Here is a 16066-nt window from a genome sequence, read left to right on the forward strand (position 1 = left end):
AAAGTCTCATGTTAACGAGGCTAATCAACGGGCTATGGAGATGCCCATCAATTGATGTCAACATGAGGAGTAGGGATTGCCATGCAACATATGCACTAGAGCTATAAATGTATGAAAATCTCAACAAAAGAAACTAAGTGGGTGTGCATCCAACTTGCTTGCTCACGTAGACCTAGGGCATTTTGAGGAAGCCCATCGTAGGAATATACACGCCAAGTTCTATAATGAAAATTCCCACTAGTATATGAAAGTCACAACAGTGTTCCTCTCATCCGTTTCGATCTAACGTTCCTAGATAAAGCTAAGTTGAATTTCTAAGTTAATAAAGCTGGTGGGTCACAACAAATAACAAACAATTTTTATGCCATAATTGATCTGTTGGCTCTATCTACTATGCATGTAAATATGTTATACAAACTCTTGAAACTCCCTGGTCGCTCATCAGTATATATGCAACTGTTGATCTGATCTCACACTGGCTTATGCTATATGGAAATTGAAACTTCAAATTGATGTGTGCCCCACATTGTATTTGAACTATGTGTCTGACTCTGGTTGTGGCACCTAAATTTTGTTTGCAAGCAGGTGATGTTTCTGATATGGAAACTGCTGTACCTGCACCGGTTTCTTCAGACGAGGGACGTGACACTACTGCAGCAATGCAAGAAGAGGCTGTGCATCTTCAGAACAACGAGCAAAAGGAGCCTACTGGTTGAGGAGCACAGCCAGGAAGATGCAGGTGATGTGCCTGCTATGGAAACTGCACAGGTTTCCTCTGACGACGAAAATGATGATACTGAAGAAATAGAAGAGGAGCAGGGTCAGGAAGACGAAGGTGGGACAAAGACTTCAGTAATAACTTATAAATTGATACGTCTCCCATGTTTTGTTGTAACTGCAGTCTCATGAAATCTGAAATTGACAAGAATTTTGTGTGCAATCAGGTTGTGTGGAAACTGCTGTGCCGGTTTCTTCAGACGAGGCAAGTCGTGGTACCGAAGAAATGGAAGAAGAGGACCAGCAAGGTAAGGACAGTTTGCATCAAATCAGTATGCTTGCGCTATTTGATTCACTGCCTGACGCGAATTCTATTTTTGCAACAAGCGGTTGTTTCTGATGCGGAGACTGTTACGGTTTCCTTGGACGAAGGAGCTGATGATGCTGCTCCTCCACGCCGCGCGAGCCGAGACCTCGCCTCCCCGCTCGCCACTGTAAGCTCCGCCCTTCCTCCCCTCCCCTCCCCTACTGTACCGTACCGTACCATCGCCTCTATTTTTTCTTTCTCTTCTCTTCTTGTGATGATGATGATGATGATCCTCTGGTCTGGTCTGCTTGTGATTTTATTGCTACTGGTTACTGAATGGATCATGTGCATCTTTCTTCAGTTTGATTGAAAAATGTCCCCCTTTTTGTGCATGCATACATCTGCCCACTAATTAAGCCACCAGAATCTTTTAGTTAGGGCTTAATAATAATATATGTCAATGGTGTGACTCTGTGTTTACATTGTCTCCTATAGTAGAATTATTATGGATGGTTCTCTACTCTACTAGTGTTGTAGCCTGTAGAGGCGAGTGTATATTTTGTTCTACACATGATGATGCAATTATGGACTGTTGTTTGTTTCCTAGCTATGTACTTCCATCATATAAATGCCTGCCATGTTCTAGATTAGCCAACCATTGGTGTGTGCAAAGGGTGAACACACAACACACTAGTTAGTAAGTGCACAAATCTGTATGTATACTAACCAATTGTTGTGGTAAATATGCACCTACAAGGATTGCTACTGGTAACTGAATGATATGCATCTTCGACCAGGCCACCTACAACAAGCTACTCACTGAGGTGTCCAAGTACAAGCAGACCACGCCCTAGGTGATCTGGTCTTCTTGCTTGCTTTTTACCCGTGAGAATTGAGATCTCAGGATGGTGGGTTATGTGGATGGATGGCCCCTGGTTAAGTCTTTTGCTGTGATGCTCTTTTTTGGGTCAAATTTCCGCTGATTTAGCTAGAAACGGGTCAAACTTGAACTGTAACTACCTCGTCGTTTGCTCTTTATTTTTTCCAAAAATCATTTCTAGGTAAATAAGTATCTATTTAATCAGAGAAACACCAAACAAAATCCAAGATTCAACTACTAGCTAGGAACGGTCAAGCCCACCGTTTTGATCGCATTTTGAAACGGGCATAAAAAATTCAAAAAAAACAAAAAATTGGAAAACCTTCGCATTGTGTCATTATATGTGACCAAGTTTCCAGGAAAAACAATAAACTTGTAATACGGTAACTATTTTAAAAAAGTGTTCTCAGAAATGAGCTATCATGTGTGAAGATTCATGGATTTCAAGCCAAATGATCAATCTTATGGCAACATTCATGGTATAATTTGTTCAAATGATCTCATGTGCACAAGGGTGCATCTTGGAATTCCAAACAATGTTGCCTAAGGGAGTTTTCATTTTCTTTTCACGGAAAATACATTTTCCATTTTCCCGAGTGCCCAAAATGAGTTTTTTTGTGAAGGACCTACCATATATTTGTTGTAAAATATGACCTAATCAATTTTATAAAATACTAGGACATATATAATGCACAATTGACAAAATGCTTGGGTGTCAAAAGTTTTGATCCACCTCTGGTGAAAAAGACAAATTCTCGCTGATTTAGTTGGAAGCGGGTCAAATTTGAACTGTAGCTACCTTGTAGTTTTCTCTTTATTTTTTACAAAAATCATTTCTAGGTACATAAGTATCTATTTAATCATAGAAACACCAAAAAAATTCCAAGATTCAACCACTAGCTAGGAACGGTCAAGCCCGTCGTTTTGACCGCATTTTGAAACGGGCATAAAAAATTCAAAAAAAATCAAAAAATTGGAAAACCTTCGCATTATGTCATTATATGTGACCAAGTTTCCAGGAAAAATAATAAACTTGTAATACGGTAATTATTTTAAAAAAAGTGTTCTCAGAAATGAGTTATCATGTGTGAAGATTCATGGCTTTCAAGCCAAATGATCAATCTTATGGCCACATTCATGGTATAGTTTGTTCAAATGATCTCATGTTGTGAACAAGGGTGCATCTTGGAATTCCAAACAATGTTGCCTAAGGGAGTTTTCATTTTCTTTTCACGGAAAATACATTTTCCATTTTCCGAGTGCCCGAAATGAGTTTTTTTTGTAAAGGACCTACCATACATTTGTTGCAAAATTGGACCTGATCAATTTTATAAAATACTAGGCCATATGTAATTCACAATTGAAAAAATGGTTGGGTGTCAAAAGTTTTGATCCACCTCTGGTGAAAAAGACAAATTCCGCCGATTCAGTTGGAAGCGGGTCAAATTTGAACTGCAGCTGCCTCATAGTTTGCTATTTATTTTTTCCAAAAATCATTTCTAGTTACATAAGTACCTATTTAATCATAAATACATGGTTTGGTGGCGATACGTCGAGGTTTGGACGGTGACCGAGGGCCCCAACTCTAGAGCGCGTAAACTCGCATGCCCGCCGCGTGGTCACCGCGTGACCATGGCATTGCCATGTGTTCTAGGCTGCCTAGGCATGTCTAATGGGTTGGGCACTCCCCAGGTAGGTGCTAGGAAGAAAATCACAACATAAGATTCTCACGAGGAGACCGATCGATGCTCAAACATGAATAAGCAGCCAAGTGTTTGATTAGCGGTACGGGAAATGCACATGGCTAATGGGTGTGAGTTTTGGCTGAGGATGATCAATTACTAAGAAGACCATCTTCACAAATTTTCAGCTCAAAAGGAGGAGCCTAGGTGGTACTTGCTTTGCAAAGTACCACACTGGACATAAATACGAATGTTGAAACCGGGCTCAAAATAATGAATGGATTGAGCTGGCATTTGGTGGAGGATGGTTATTTGGGTAGAGGAAAGCACTGTAGAAAATGGATACCATTTGGACATGCCAAAGTGGTACTTCCTTCACAAAGTGTTTTTGTGAACAGAATAGGAAAATGAATATTTTTTAATTATTTTTGAACTACGCAAGGAAGGTTTTTTACATATTTGACGAACATATGACCCAAAGAATTTATGAGATTTTTTTGGGAATTTTGGGAATGACAGAAATATAGGTTGCTTCACAACCTAGGGCAAAAACTGCCACATGGACATGACACATAGGCAAAATTGATGAGGTGGCGCCTAGTCATAGCAACCCACCACAATTTACAAGGTTATGACCATCTATATTGGTCATGATCAGCTAGAAATAAGGCTGCGGACCTATACTATCTGCTTTATGACCATTTCGTGTAAGGAAATTACGACCTTTCTGACCAAAATGGTCGTTATTGTTTAGGGTTTGGAGCCCCCCGAACAGCTTTTGACCAATTGGTCTAAAATGGTCATAGATCTATGACCAATTCTTCCAGGGTCACTGACAGAAGGTCACTAGTTGACATATTTCTTGTAGTATGAACATTATATCTAGATCTTGTTTGATGCAAGACGGTTATTCATTTAAATATGAGAATAATGGTTGTTCTATTTATATGAGTAATATCTTTTATGGTCATGCACCCTTAAAGAGTGGTCTATTTTTGATGAATCTCGATAGTAGTGATACACATATTCATAATGTTGAAGCCAAAAGATGCAGAGTTGATAATGATAGTGCAACTTATTTGTGGCACTGCCGTTTAGGTCATATTGGTGTAAAGTGCGTGAAGAAACTCCATATTGATGGACTTTTGGAATCACTTGATTATGAATCACTTGGTACTTGCGAACCATGCCTCATGGGCAAGATGACTACAACGCTGTTCTCCGGAACTATGGAGCGAGTAATTGATTTGTTGGAAATCATACATACTGATGTATGTGGTCCAATGAATGTTGACGCTCGCGGCGGGTATCTTTATTTTCTCACCTTCACAGATGATTTGAGCAGATATGGGTATATCTACTTAATGAAACATAAGTCTGAAACATTTGAAAAGTTCAATGAATTTCAGAGTGAAGTTGAAAATCATCGTAACAAGAAAATAAAGTTTCTACGATCTAATCATGGAGGAGAATATTTGAGTTATGAGTTTGGTTTACATTTGAAGCAATGCGGAATAGTTTTGCAACTCACGCCACCCGGAAAACCACAGCGTAATGGTGTGTCCGAACGTCGTAATCGTGCTTTACTAGATATGGTGCAATCTATGATGTCTCTTACTAATTTACCTCTACCATTTTGGGGTTATGCTTTAGAGACGGCCGCATTCACGTTAAATAGGGCACCATCAAAATCCGTTGAGATGACGCCTTATGAACTTTGGTTTGGCAAGAAACCAAAGTTGTTGTTTCTTAAAGTTTGGGGCTGCAATGCTTATGTGAAAAAGCTTCAACCCGATAAGCTTGAACCCAAATCGGAGAAATGTGTCTTCATAGGATACCCAAAGGAAACTGTTGGGTACACCTTCTATCACAGATCCGAAGGCAAGACATTTGTTGCCAAGAATGGATCCTTTCTAGAGAAGGAGTTTCTCTCGAAAGAAGTGAGTGGGAGGAAAGTAGAACTTGATGAGGTAACTGTACCTGCTCCTTTATTGGAAAATAGTTCATCACAGAAACCGGTTCCTGTGATGACTACACCAATAAGTGAGGAAGCTAATGATGTTGATCATGAAGCTTCAGATCAAGTTACTACAGAACCTCGTAGGTCAACCAGAGTAAGATCCACACCAGAGTGGTACGATAATCCTATTCTGGAGGTCATGTTACTTGATCATGGCGAACCTACGAACTATGAGGAAGCGATGATGAGCCCAGATTCCGCAAAATGGCTTGAGGCCATGAAATCTGAGATGGGATCCATGTAAGAGAACAAAGTGTGGACTTTGGTTGACTTGCCCGATGATCGGCAAGCCATCGAGAATAAATGGATCTTCAAGAAGAAGAAGACTGACGTTGATGGTAATGTTACTGTCTACAAAGCTCGACTTGTTGCGAAAGGTTTTCAACAAGTTCAAGGTGTTGACTACGATGAGACTTTCTCACCCGTAGCGATGCTTAAGTCTGTCCGAATCATTTTAGCAATTGCCGCATTTTATGATTATGAAATTTGGCAAATGGATGTCAAAACTGCATTCCTGAATGGATTTCTGAAAGAAGTGTTGTATATGATGCAACCAGAAGGTTTTGTCGATCCAAAGGGTGCTAACAAAGTGTGCAAGCTCCAGCGATCCATTTATGGACTGGTGCAAGCCTCTCGGAGTTGGAATAAACGCTTTGATAGTGTGATCAAAGCATATGGTTTTATACATACTTTTGGAGAAGGCTATATTTACAAGAAAGTGAGTGGGAGCTCTGTAGCATTTCTATTATTATATGTGGACGACATATTATTGATTGGAAATGATATAGAATTTCTGGATAGCATAAAAGGATACTTGAATAAAAGTTTTTCAATGAAAGACCTCGGTGAAGCTGCTTACATATTGGGCATCAAGATCTATAGAGATAGATCAAGACGCTTAATTGGACTTTCACAAAGTATATACCTTGAAAAAGTTTTCAAAAAGTTCAAAATGGATCAAGCAAAGAAAGGCTTCTTGCCTGTAATACAAGGTGTGAAATTGAGTCAGACTCAATGCCCGACCACTGCAGAAGATAGAGAGAAAATGAAAGAAGTTCCCTATGCTTCAGCCATAGGCTCTATCATGTATGCTATGCTGTGTACCAGACCTGATGTGTGCCTTGCTATTAGTTTAGCAGGGAGGTACCAAAGTAATCCAGGAGTGGATCACTGGACAGCGGTCAAGAACATCCTGAAATACCTGAAAAGGACTAAGGATATGTTTCTCATTTATGGAGGTGACAAAGAGCTAGTCGTAAATGGTTACATCGATGCAAGCTTTGACACTAATCCAGACGATTCTAAATCGCAAACCGGATACGTGTTTATATTGAACGGTGGAGCTGTCAGTTGATGCAGTTCTAAACAAAACGTCATGGCGGGATCTACATGTGAAGCAGAGTACATAACTGCTTCGAAAGCAGCAAATGAAGGAGTCTGGATGAAGGAGTTCATATCCAATCTAGGTGTCATACCTAGTGCATCGGGTCCAATGAAAATCTTTTGTGATAATACTGGTGCAATTGCCTTGGCAAAGGAATCCAGATTTCACAAAAGAACCAAGCAGATCAAGAGACGCTTCAATTCCATCCGGGACCAAGTCCAGGTGGAAGACATAGAGATTTGCAAGATACATACGGATCTAAATGTTGCAGACCCATTGACTAAGCCTCTTCCACGAGCAAAACATGATCAACACCAAGGCTTCATGGGTGTTAGAATCATTACTGTGTAATCTAGATTATTGACTCTAATGCAAGTGGGAGACTGAAGGAAATATGCCCTAGAGGCAATAATAAAGTTATTATTTATTTCCTCATATCATGATAAATGTTTATTATTCATGCTAGAATTGTATTACCCGGAAACATAATACATGTGTGAATACATAGACAAACATAGTGTCACTAGTATGCCTCTACTTGACTAGCTCATTGATCAAAGATGGTTGAGTATCCTAACCATGGATATGAGTTATCATTTGATCAGTGGGATCACATCATTAGAAGAATGATGTGGTTGACTTGACCCATTTCGTTAGCTTAGCACTTGATTGTTTAGTATGTTGCTATTGCTTTCTTCATGACTTATACATGTTCCTATGACTATGAGATTATACAACTCCCATTTACCGGAGGAACACTTTGTGTGCTACCAAACGTCACAACGTAACTAGGTGATTATAAAGGTGCTCTACAGGTGTCTCCGAAGGTACTTGTTGGGTTGGCGTATTTTGAGATTGGGATTTGTCACTCCGATTGTCGGAGAGGTATATCTGGGCCCACTCAGTAATGCACATCACTATAAGCCTTGCAAGCATTGCAACTAATAAGTTAGTTGTGGGATTATGTATTACGGAACGAGTAAAGAGACTTGCCGGTAACGAGATTGAACTAGGTATTGAGATACCGACGATCGAATCTCGGGTAAGTAACATACCGATGACAAAGGGAACAACGTATGTTGTTATGCGGTTTGACCGATAAAGATCTTCGTAGAATATGTAGGAGCCAATATGGGCATCCAGGTTCAAATATTGGTTATTGACCAGAGAGATGTCTCGGTCATGTCTACATAGTTCTCGAACCCGTAGGGTCCGCACGCTTAACCTTCGTTGAAGATATAGTATTATATGAGTTATATATGTTGGTGACTGAACGTTGTTCGGATTCCCGGATGAGATCACGGACATGACGAGGAACTCCGGAATGGTCTGGAGATGAAGTTTAATATATGGGATAATGTTGTTTGGTCTCCGGAAGGATTCCGGAATTCACCGGAAGGGCTTCCGGATGTTTCTCGAAATGTTTGGGTACGAGAACACGCTATTTGGCCCAAAGGGAAAAGTCCACAAGGTTTTTGGAAACGCAAAAGGAAGTTTTGCGGAGTCCAGGGGCCAGATGCGAGGGTCCCTGGCGTCTGGGTCCAGACGCCAGGAACCTTGGCGTCTGGCCCTGGAGTCCGAGAAGGACTCTTGCCTTTCGGGTGAAACCGACTTTGTGGAGGCTTTTACTCCAAGTTTCGACTCCAAGGCTCAACATATAAATAGAGGGGCAGGGCTAGCACCAGAGACACGTCAAGAAACACCAAGCCATGTGCCGGCAACCCCGTCCCCTCTAGTTTATCCTCCGTCATAGTTTCCGTAGTGCTTAGGCGAAGCCCTACGGAGATTGTTCTTCACCAACACTGTCACCACGCCGTCGTGCTGCCGGAACTCATCTACTACTTCGCCCGTCTTGCTGGATCGAGAAGGCGAGGACGTCATCGAGCTGAACGTGTGCAGAACTCGGAGGTGCCGTGTGTTCGGTACTTGGATCGGTCGGATCGTGAAGACGTACGACTACATCAACCGCGTTGTCATAACGCTTCCGCTTAGCGATCTTCAAGGGTATGAAGATACACTCCCCCTCTCATTGCTATGCATCACCATGATCTTACGTTTGCGTAGGAAAATTTTGAAATTACTACGTTCCCCAACACTTATTCCATAGTCCATCGAATCTTTACCCAAAACTTGAAAACTTCACAACACAAAACTCAACAGAATTTCGGGTAGGCTTAGATTGAGTTATGATATAATCAATGTTCTCAACAGTGAGGAGAAACATAATCTTCCTCTTCCAGTCAGTAAAATTTGAACCATCCAATTTACAAGATCTAAGTAACCCAGCAAACACACTGTTGGAAGCCATCAGAGGTGATGATTACCATGGTAAAAATTCCAATCAGCACTTGTACTTCCACGCTGACTAGTAACAGCAAAAATTCCAAACAGCACTTGTACTACTACGTTGATTAGTAGCAGCAAACTCACGTGTGATTTGTAGGTTCCGAGCAGCCGGCAGCAGCTCGTGCAGCTTGGCTAGTTGTCAAAGCAGAGGATTTGGAGCAGCAACAAACTCTGCAGGTCTGATTTCCCGGCTGGTTGTAGATGAGCAGCCGGTCACGGCGTGGAGGATGAGGTGGGCGCCGCGACGGGTACGGCGAGGCGGCGGTGGAGACGGCGAGAAGTCCGCCGCGGCAGGGACGGCGATGCGGCGGTGGAGACGGCGAGGCTTCCGCCGTGGCAGGGACGGCGAAGCGGCGTTGGAGACGGCGAGGCGGACTCGCAGCGGAGACGGCGAGACGGCGAGATCGGGTGAGTGAGGGTTTTCCCGATCGAGCGAGTTGTGTTCATCAGATCTAGGCGACTCTGTTCCAGACTTTGGGAGGAGTACGCAGCAGAAGTTGTTTCCTCCCAGGTCAGGCTGCAAGTGGGACGCTCCGCGGGACACCCGCATCATGCCGCATCAGCCCGCGAATTTAAGTGGGCTTACGCGGGATCCCCACATAACCTACAGTTTAGTCCGCGGTTGCGGCTCGCATACATAATTCAGATTGCAGTAGTATACATCGTTGCGCCTCTTGATAATACTGTACTACTGCATGCCTATCCCTGGCTAGACAGGTGCATTGTCGAGCATAGAAAGCAGCGCCCGCAACGCTTCCAGCACGTCTGCAGCGACGTCCCTGGAACCATCGAACTCCGGCGAGGAGCTGCCGGAGTGTTGCCTCCATCTGTCGATGACACGCTCCTCCTTGCTGACAGCGTCGATGAGCATGCCCATGTTTAGCCAAGTAGCTAGAATCAAATGGACCCAACGTGCATCCCAAACTAGCCATCGTGCCAACGCCTCCATTCATGGCATCAGCACTTAATCACGCAGCCAAGCACAGGACAAAGCCATTGTGTTCGCGGACGTGCGCACATCGGTGCGCTGGCGTGCGGCCACCGGTGCACATACAGTTGCCCTGCATGTGTCGCCATGCTCATGCCATCCGCCGATCATTTGGCACTACTGCGGGCACATGGGCTGGCCTCCCTGTTGCACCGAAAACTGCAATACAAGTTCACGGACACTGGCATCGTCAGTCGGCGCAGCGGGTAGGGATCCAAGGGCGTCGCCGACGAAACTCTTCTCCATCGGCAGAGGGAGCGAGGAGGAGATGATGACGACAAGGAGGGAACTCAGGAGGAAATGTGAAAGCGGCAGCAGAGTACATGTGGGCCGGAGCTAGCAGCGTCACTTCGGCTGCTGCCTGCTGGTCGCCTCGCCTGATCCATGGTCGCTGAATCGCGCGGCGGCGTGCGTGGGACGCGGACAACTAGTTTTCTGGCAGATAACGATATGCGGGTAGGACGTGGTTTCCGTGGGATAACCCACATATTTCACATAAGTTTGACGTAATTCCGTGGGTGACCGTGAGCATCATTTTTGTGGGCTTGTAAGTGGGCACCGCGGGAGGCCCGTGTCCACTTGCAGCCTGATACGAGAGGGCTGACTGTGTATGACAATGAGCCGAATAAACACATTTTAATCATGCGAGATGTTGGCATGCATCTCACACATTATATAAAGAGAAACATTTCCCTTCGAATGACCGGCCGAGCGTCGACTGATCGCCCCTCGCTCGTTCGCTTTCTACATCAGAAGCGGACTGGGCCACGTGAGTTCGATGGGCCTTCAAGAGAGACGTACCTTTTCTTATCTTTTTCGTGTAACTTTTCTTCTTCTTCTTTTCTCTGCTTTCTTCTTCCTCTTGCCTTGTTGCTTCTCTCCTCTCTTGTTACGCACAGTGAGCTCGTCAGTGCCGACGGCACGACCTCCTGCTGATTCTGTGAGCACCCCCTCCCCCAAGGCTGCAAGCATCTCCTTCCCAACGTACCTCATACTGCTCCTTCGCCGAAGCTACAACCGGAGAGATCTTTTGCTGGAATTAGTGTTGCTTTTTTTTTAATCATGCGAGATGTTCGCATGCTTCTCACACATTTTATAAACTAGTAAAAGGAATGTGCCATGCACGCATATAAAATCCAAAGAATGTAAATTCGTACAGAAGTATGATTACTATTTTTTTGCTCTCCTTCGCTTCGTGTGTACTCTTTCTTGGTCACATCAGCTGCTAAGCTGGTTGCTTCCAGTTACAGAACCACCAGTCGAGAGTGTATCGCCTTTCGCCTTCTTCTTTGGTGAAAGAGGGTTGTCACTCTGTCTGCTGGACTTTTGAAATTTTTCCTTGGGCTGAAAAGTAACAACAAAAACTTTACTAGTTAGTAATGAAATAACAATCAGTTGTAGTTCAAATAGCAGTTTACCTCATAGTAGTTGTTGCAACACTTTGCTGCATCATTTACAGGAGCTACATCAGTTGTTTGTGGTATATGAACTGAACACAGTGCACCAGCGCGACCTGCCTGCCGAGTCTTGGCTATATGAATTGAATATATATATTGACCTGCCGAGCCTTTGCCGTCTCACCATTGAGTAATAGTGCAAAGCCAAGATGCATTGGCAGCGACCTCCCGGAGGAGACAGTTAGACTCCTAATCGAAATAACCAACCACGATCATAATCGATTATTTTCCTAGTCAAATTCCTTCTTATCCATAAGCACATATATGTGAGATATATGCCACGTTTAAATAGTATATGGTTCCTATTTAAACGTGTAGACTTATCAATCTACAGAGTTCAACCTGTAAATAGCCTAGCAAATTCCAAACCTATACTGTGCCCAGGCAATTAATTCCAGTGTACAAATACACACTGTATTCCAGTATAGTTTGTACCCAGCTCCTTGAATAAATTTCCTCAAGTTCAATTGCAAATATTTGTACCAATCATTCATACACCAATTCCGTATGATTTCATTCATCAACCAAATAAATGTAGTATATAATGTTTTGGAAGACACCAAAAATTCCTACATGACATGCTATTAGTTTGTGCCCTCAGGTTACTGCTTCGTGAAAGAGCGAAATCCAGTGATAGCGCGCTACCACGGACGAGGCCCAGTACAGCTGACCTAGTAAGAAACATGAAACAAACTTTTGCCCCGCTTTATTATATACATATTTTTAATAGTATGACACAAACTGTACATCATATCGTTGCTCTATTTTTTCTTGGACATGAATCTAGTGTGAGTTTCATATTAGTAAGTAGGTGTGGCTAGATCTCAATCGTTTGAGACAAAACAAGTCTTAGTCAAGTAACACAAATATAAAAAGAAGATAGACAAAATAAAAAAGAAAATTTGCATGGATTTTCATGTAAGATATCACGAACATAATTGACTCTCAGTCGACTAAGATTTAGCAATCCTAGCAATTACACAGTTCATTGTCACAACGACTTCAACTACCGAAAAGCCGGGGAGGCGTTGGGGCTGGACCTGCTAGACAACCCAGACCTGGTGTCCATGGACCCTGTCGTGGCGTTCAAGAAGGCCATCTGGTGGTAGATGACGCCTCAGCCACCCAAACCGTCGTGTCACGCCGTGATGACCGATGGCTGGACACCTTCTGCCCAAGATGTTGACGCCGGGATGCTCCCCGGCTACGACATGACCACCAACATCTTCAAAGGCTCGTCGGAGTGTGGCAAGGGCTACCTGACCCTGCCGGCCAAGGACCGGGCCCGCTACTACAAGATGTACTGCAACATGCTCAAAGTTGGGTATGGTGAGAACTACGGGTGCGGGCACCAAAACTTAACACAACCGTTGTTGACTCACGGAGGTTAGTGTTCACTTTCGTGTTAGTCGAGTCACTAATCAGCAAGATGCATGCTAATCCAGTGTCATTTTGCTTGGAATTCTTTCACAGAATCTCCGCCTCCTCCTTCCAGAACCGGTCTTCTGATCGGCATCTCCATAGGTTCTATATTGTTTTTGGTCATTTCCGTCACTTTGATCTGTCTCCTCCTACGGCGGAACCGGGCGAAAAACCATCACTGAGCAACGGAGCAAGGGTTGGCAGAGGTCGGCTTCTTTGATGTCAATCAGAGCATGGAATATGACTTCGATAAAGGGACCACGCCCAAGCGGTTTTGCTACAGCGGCTTGGCCATGCCCACAGACAACTTTTCCGACGATAAGAAGTTCGGACAAGGGGGCTTCGGCTTGGTGTACAAAGGATTCCTCAAGGAACTGAACCTTCACGTGGCCATCAAAAGAGTCTCCAAGGGTTCAAAGCAGGGGAGGAAGGAGTATGCCTCTGAGGTAAGGGTCATAAGCCGGCTTCGCCACAAGAATCTCGTGCAGCTTATCGGCTGGTGCCATGGAGGCCGCGAGCTGCTCCTCGTCTACGAGTTGATGCCCAACGGTAGCCTTGATAGACATCTCTATGCTGCCAATAACGCCATGCTTCCATGGTCGGTTAGGTACGCCCACCAGAGAAGAAGCACCATGCATATAAACATTGCATGCAAATTACTACTCCCTCCGTTTTTATTTACTCTACATATTAGAGTTGACTGAAATCAAACTTCGTAAAGTTTGGCCAACTTTATAGTAAACAATATACTCCCTCCATTTCCTTATACAAGGCCACAATAAAAAAATACAATTTGCATCTATACAAGGCCACTAACAGTAACCGAGACAAAAATTAATGATGTTTTCTCGTATGAGCAACTTCCTTCTCATTTGCATGCATGCAGTCATAGTTACACTGTGGTACTTCCTTCTTATTTCTTCCTTGCATGTATGCGAGCGTGTTAATGATTCTAGTTATCAAAAAGAAAAGTTGACTTGCAAAGCAGTCATTAATTTTTTACCTTGGTACTTGTAATCTGAGTTTGCGGCCTTGTATAAGGAATGGATGGAGTAATTATTTACCGTAATAAATCTATATGATATGGAACTACATTCAGTAATGAATCTAATGGTATTAATTAATTGTCGTATATGTTAATATTTTTGTCTATAAATTTTGTCAAAGTTTACAAAACTTGACTTTGACCAAAGCTAATACGTGGAGTAAATAATAAAGAAGGCAATATCACATTGCTTCATTAGCCCTGAGCAGATGATGGTTTTATGTTGTATATGTTTCTATCTTCAGGCATGAGATTGTGCTCGGGTTAGGATCCACGCTTCTCTACCTACATCAGGAGTGGGAGCAGTGCGTCCTGCATAGGGACATCAAGCCAATCAACGTCAGGCTAGATGCGTCCTTCAACACCAAGCTCGACGACTTTGGTCTTGCCAGGTTGGTCGAACACGGCCGAGGTTCGCTCACCATGGCGCACGTCGGGACAATGGGATACATGGATCCAGAATGCATGATCACTGGCAGGACCAACACCGTGTCAGATGTTTACAGCTTCGGCGTTGTCCTCCTTGAGATCGCCTGCAGCAGACGGCCCGTGGTGGTGGTTCAGCAAGAAGAAGAAGAAGATGATGATGATGCGGTCCACCTGGCTCAGTGGGTCTGGAGCTCGTATGGAAGAGGGAAGATTCTGGACGCCGCCGACACACGGCTGGGAGGACAATTCGATGCCCGGGAGATGGAGTGCGTGTTGATTGTCGGGCTTTGGTGTGCTCAGCTCGATCTGAAGCTGAGACCGTCTATCAGGCATGCTCTTAATGTGTTGCGATTTGAGGCGCCCCTGCCTCCCCTCCCCTCAAGGATGCGGGCTGCAAGCTACATGCCACCAGTCAGTGGTATAGACAGCTGTAGATCTGAGTAAAATGCATCGGTGACCATTGAACTTGTTGTGTACGATCACTTTGATCACTTTACTTAAGAATACGATTAATACGCTCACTATATATGCGTTGCGGTGATTATACGGTCACCGTTGGCTTGTATGGCTTCATATTCCATCTAGTTGACCGGTGAAACAGCCCAGCTCACCTTTTCTATGTCTATGGGGGTGAAAGAAAATGTAGATGGAAAAAAATAAAATTATCTTCGTATTCCATCTAGTTAACCGGTGGGAATCGAACCGTGAACTTCACGCTAATAGTCTAGCGGGCTAACGAGTTATGCCTGTCTGAGGTTTTGTCTAAACTAGCTTTACCCGCGCGGTGACACGCCGCGCCCCGTTGATAAATGATGTTAATAAGTGGTTTCTTTCTTGTGTGCAATAAATAGAACTTTGGTCCATTCAATCAAAGTAATAGAACTGTGTCGATAAGGTTGTATTGTCAAAAAGTACATTCATTGTCTCCATGTGGTGCATCTTAGGCAAACAGGAAGTACACGTTGACACTTTTATAATAGGACATTTATTTCTAACCTACATCATTCCACTTTTATTTCTGGTCTAATATGCAAGAAAATTCAACAACACTAAATTGCACATGCCATCCTGACTTCTTTCAACTTTTGAACTAAATGTGGGAAAAGGAATAAGAAAGTATTTCAATAGCAAACGCAAATTCTTCTGTGTGTGTTTTGGCGCGGTATATTGTCACCGTAGACGATGTTGGTGGCGCTACATGGATCAAAGCATGCATTATTCCTTGGATTCAACATATTTTATCTCAAACTATATGCTCAAGTCTGCACACACATATTTTGCCCCGCTGCATCATAAATAAAATTGTACTGTATATGATTTCAGAAAAAATAATGTTTACAAATATTATTTCAATAAAGCAAGCAACCACAAAATCAAGAACATACTAAA

General features: G+C 43.3%; 1 protein-coding gene and 1 pseudogene across 1 annotated transcript; both read left to right on the top strand.

Moving 5' to 3' along the window:
- The first annotated feature begins 577 nt into the window (after positions 1 to 577).
- LOC123067443 (uncharacterized) lies at positions 578 to 1878 on the top strand. Its single transcript, XM_044490235.1, has 4 exons — positions 578 to 835; positions 945 to 1106; positions 1150 to 1211; positions 1822 to 1878. The coding sequence occupies exons 1-4, from the start codon at positions 589 to 591 to the stop codon at positions 1876 to 1878; spliced, it is 528 nt and encodes a 175-aa protein (XP_044346170.1). The 5' UTR covers positions 578 to 588.
- A 10680-nt stretch (positions 1879 to 12558) lies between these two features.
- On the top strand, positions 12559 to 15127 carry LOC123067444 (L-type lectin-domain containing receptor kinase IX.1-like; annotated as a pseudogene).
- Positions 15128 to 16066: the final 939 nt, after the last annotated feature.

The sequence above is a fragment of the Triticum aestivum genome, chromosome 3B, assembly GCF_018294505.1.
Source record: "Triticum aestivum cultivar Chinese Spring chromosome 3B, IWGSC CS RefSeq v2.1, whole genome shotgun sequence".
Taxonomy (NCBI): domain Eukaryota; kingdom Viridiplantae; phylum Streptophyta; class Magnoliopsida; order Poales; family Poaceae; genus Triticum; species Triticum aestivum.

Coding starts and splice junctions, on each gene's coding strand:
- LOC123067443 (XM_044490235.1), top strand. CDS start 589: ATGTTTCTGATATGGAAACTGCTGTACCTGCACCGGTTTCTTCAGACG. Junction 1,107..1,149: donor TTCTATTTTTGCAACAAGCG/GTTGTTTCTGAT, acceptor CCTTGGACGAAG/GAGCTGATGATGCTGCTCCT. Junction 1,212..1,821: donor TCGCCTCCCCGCTCGCCACT/GTAAGCTCCGCC, acceptor ATCTTCGACCAG/GCCACCTACAACAAGCTACT.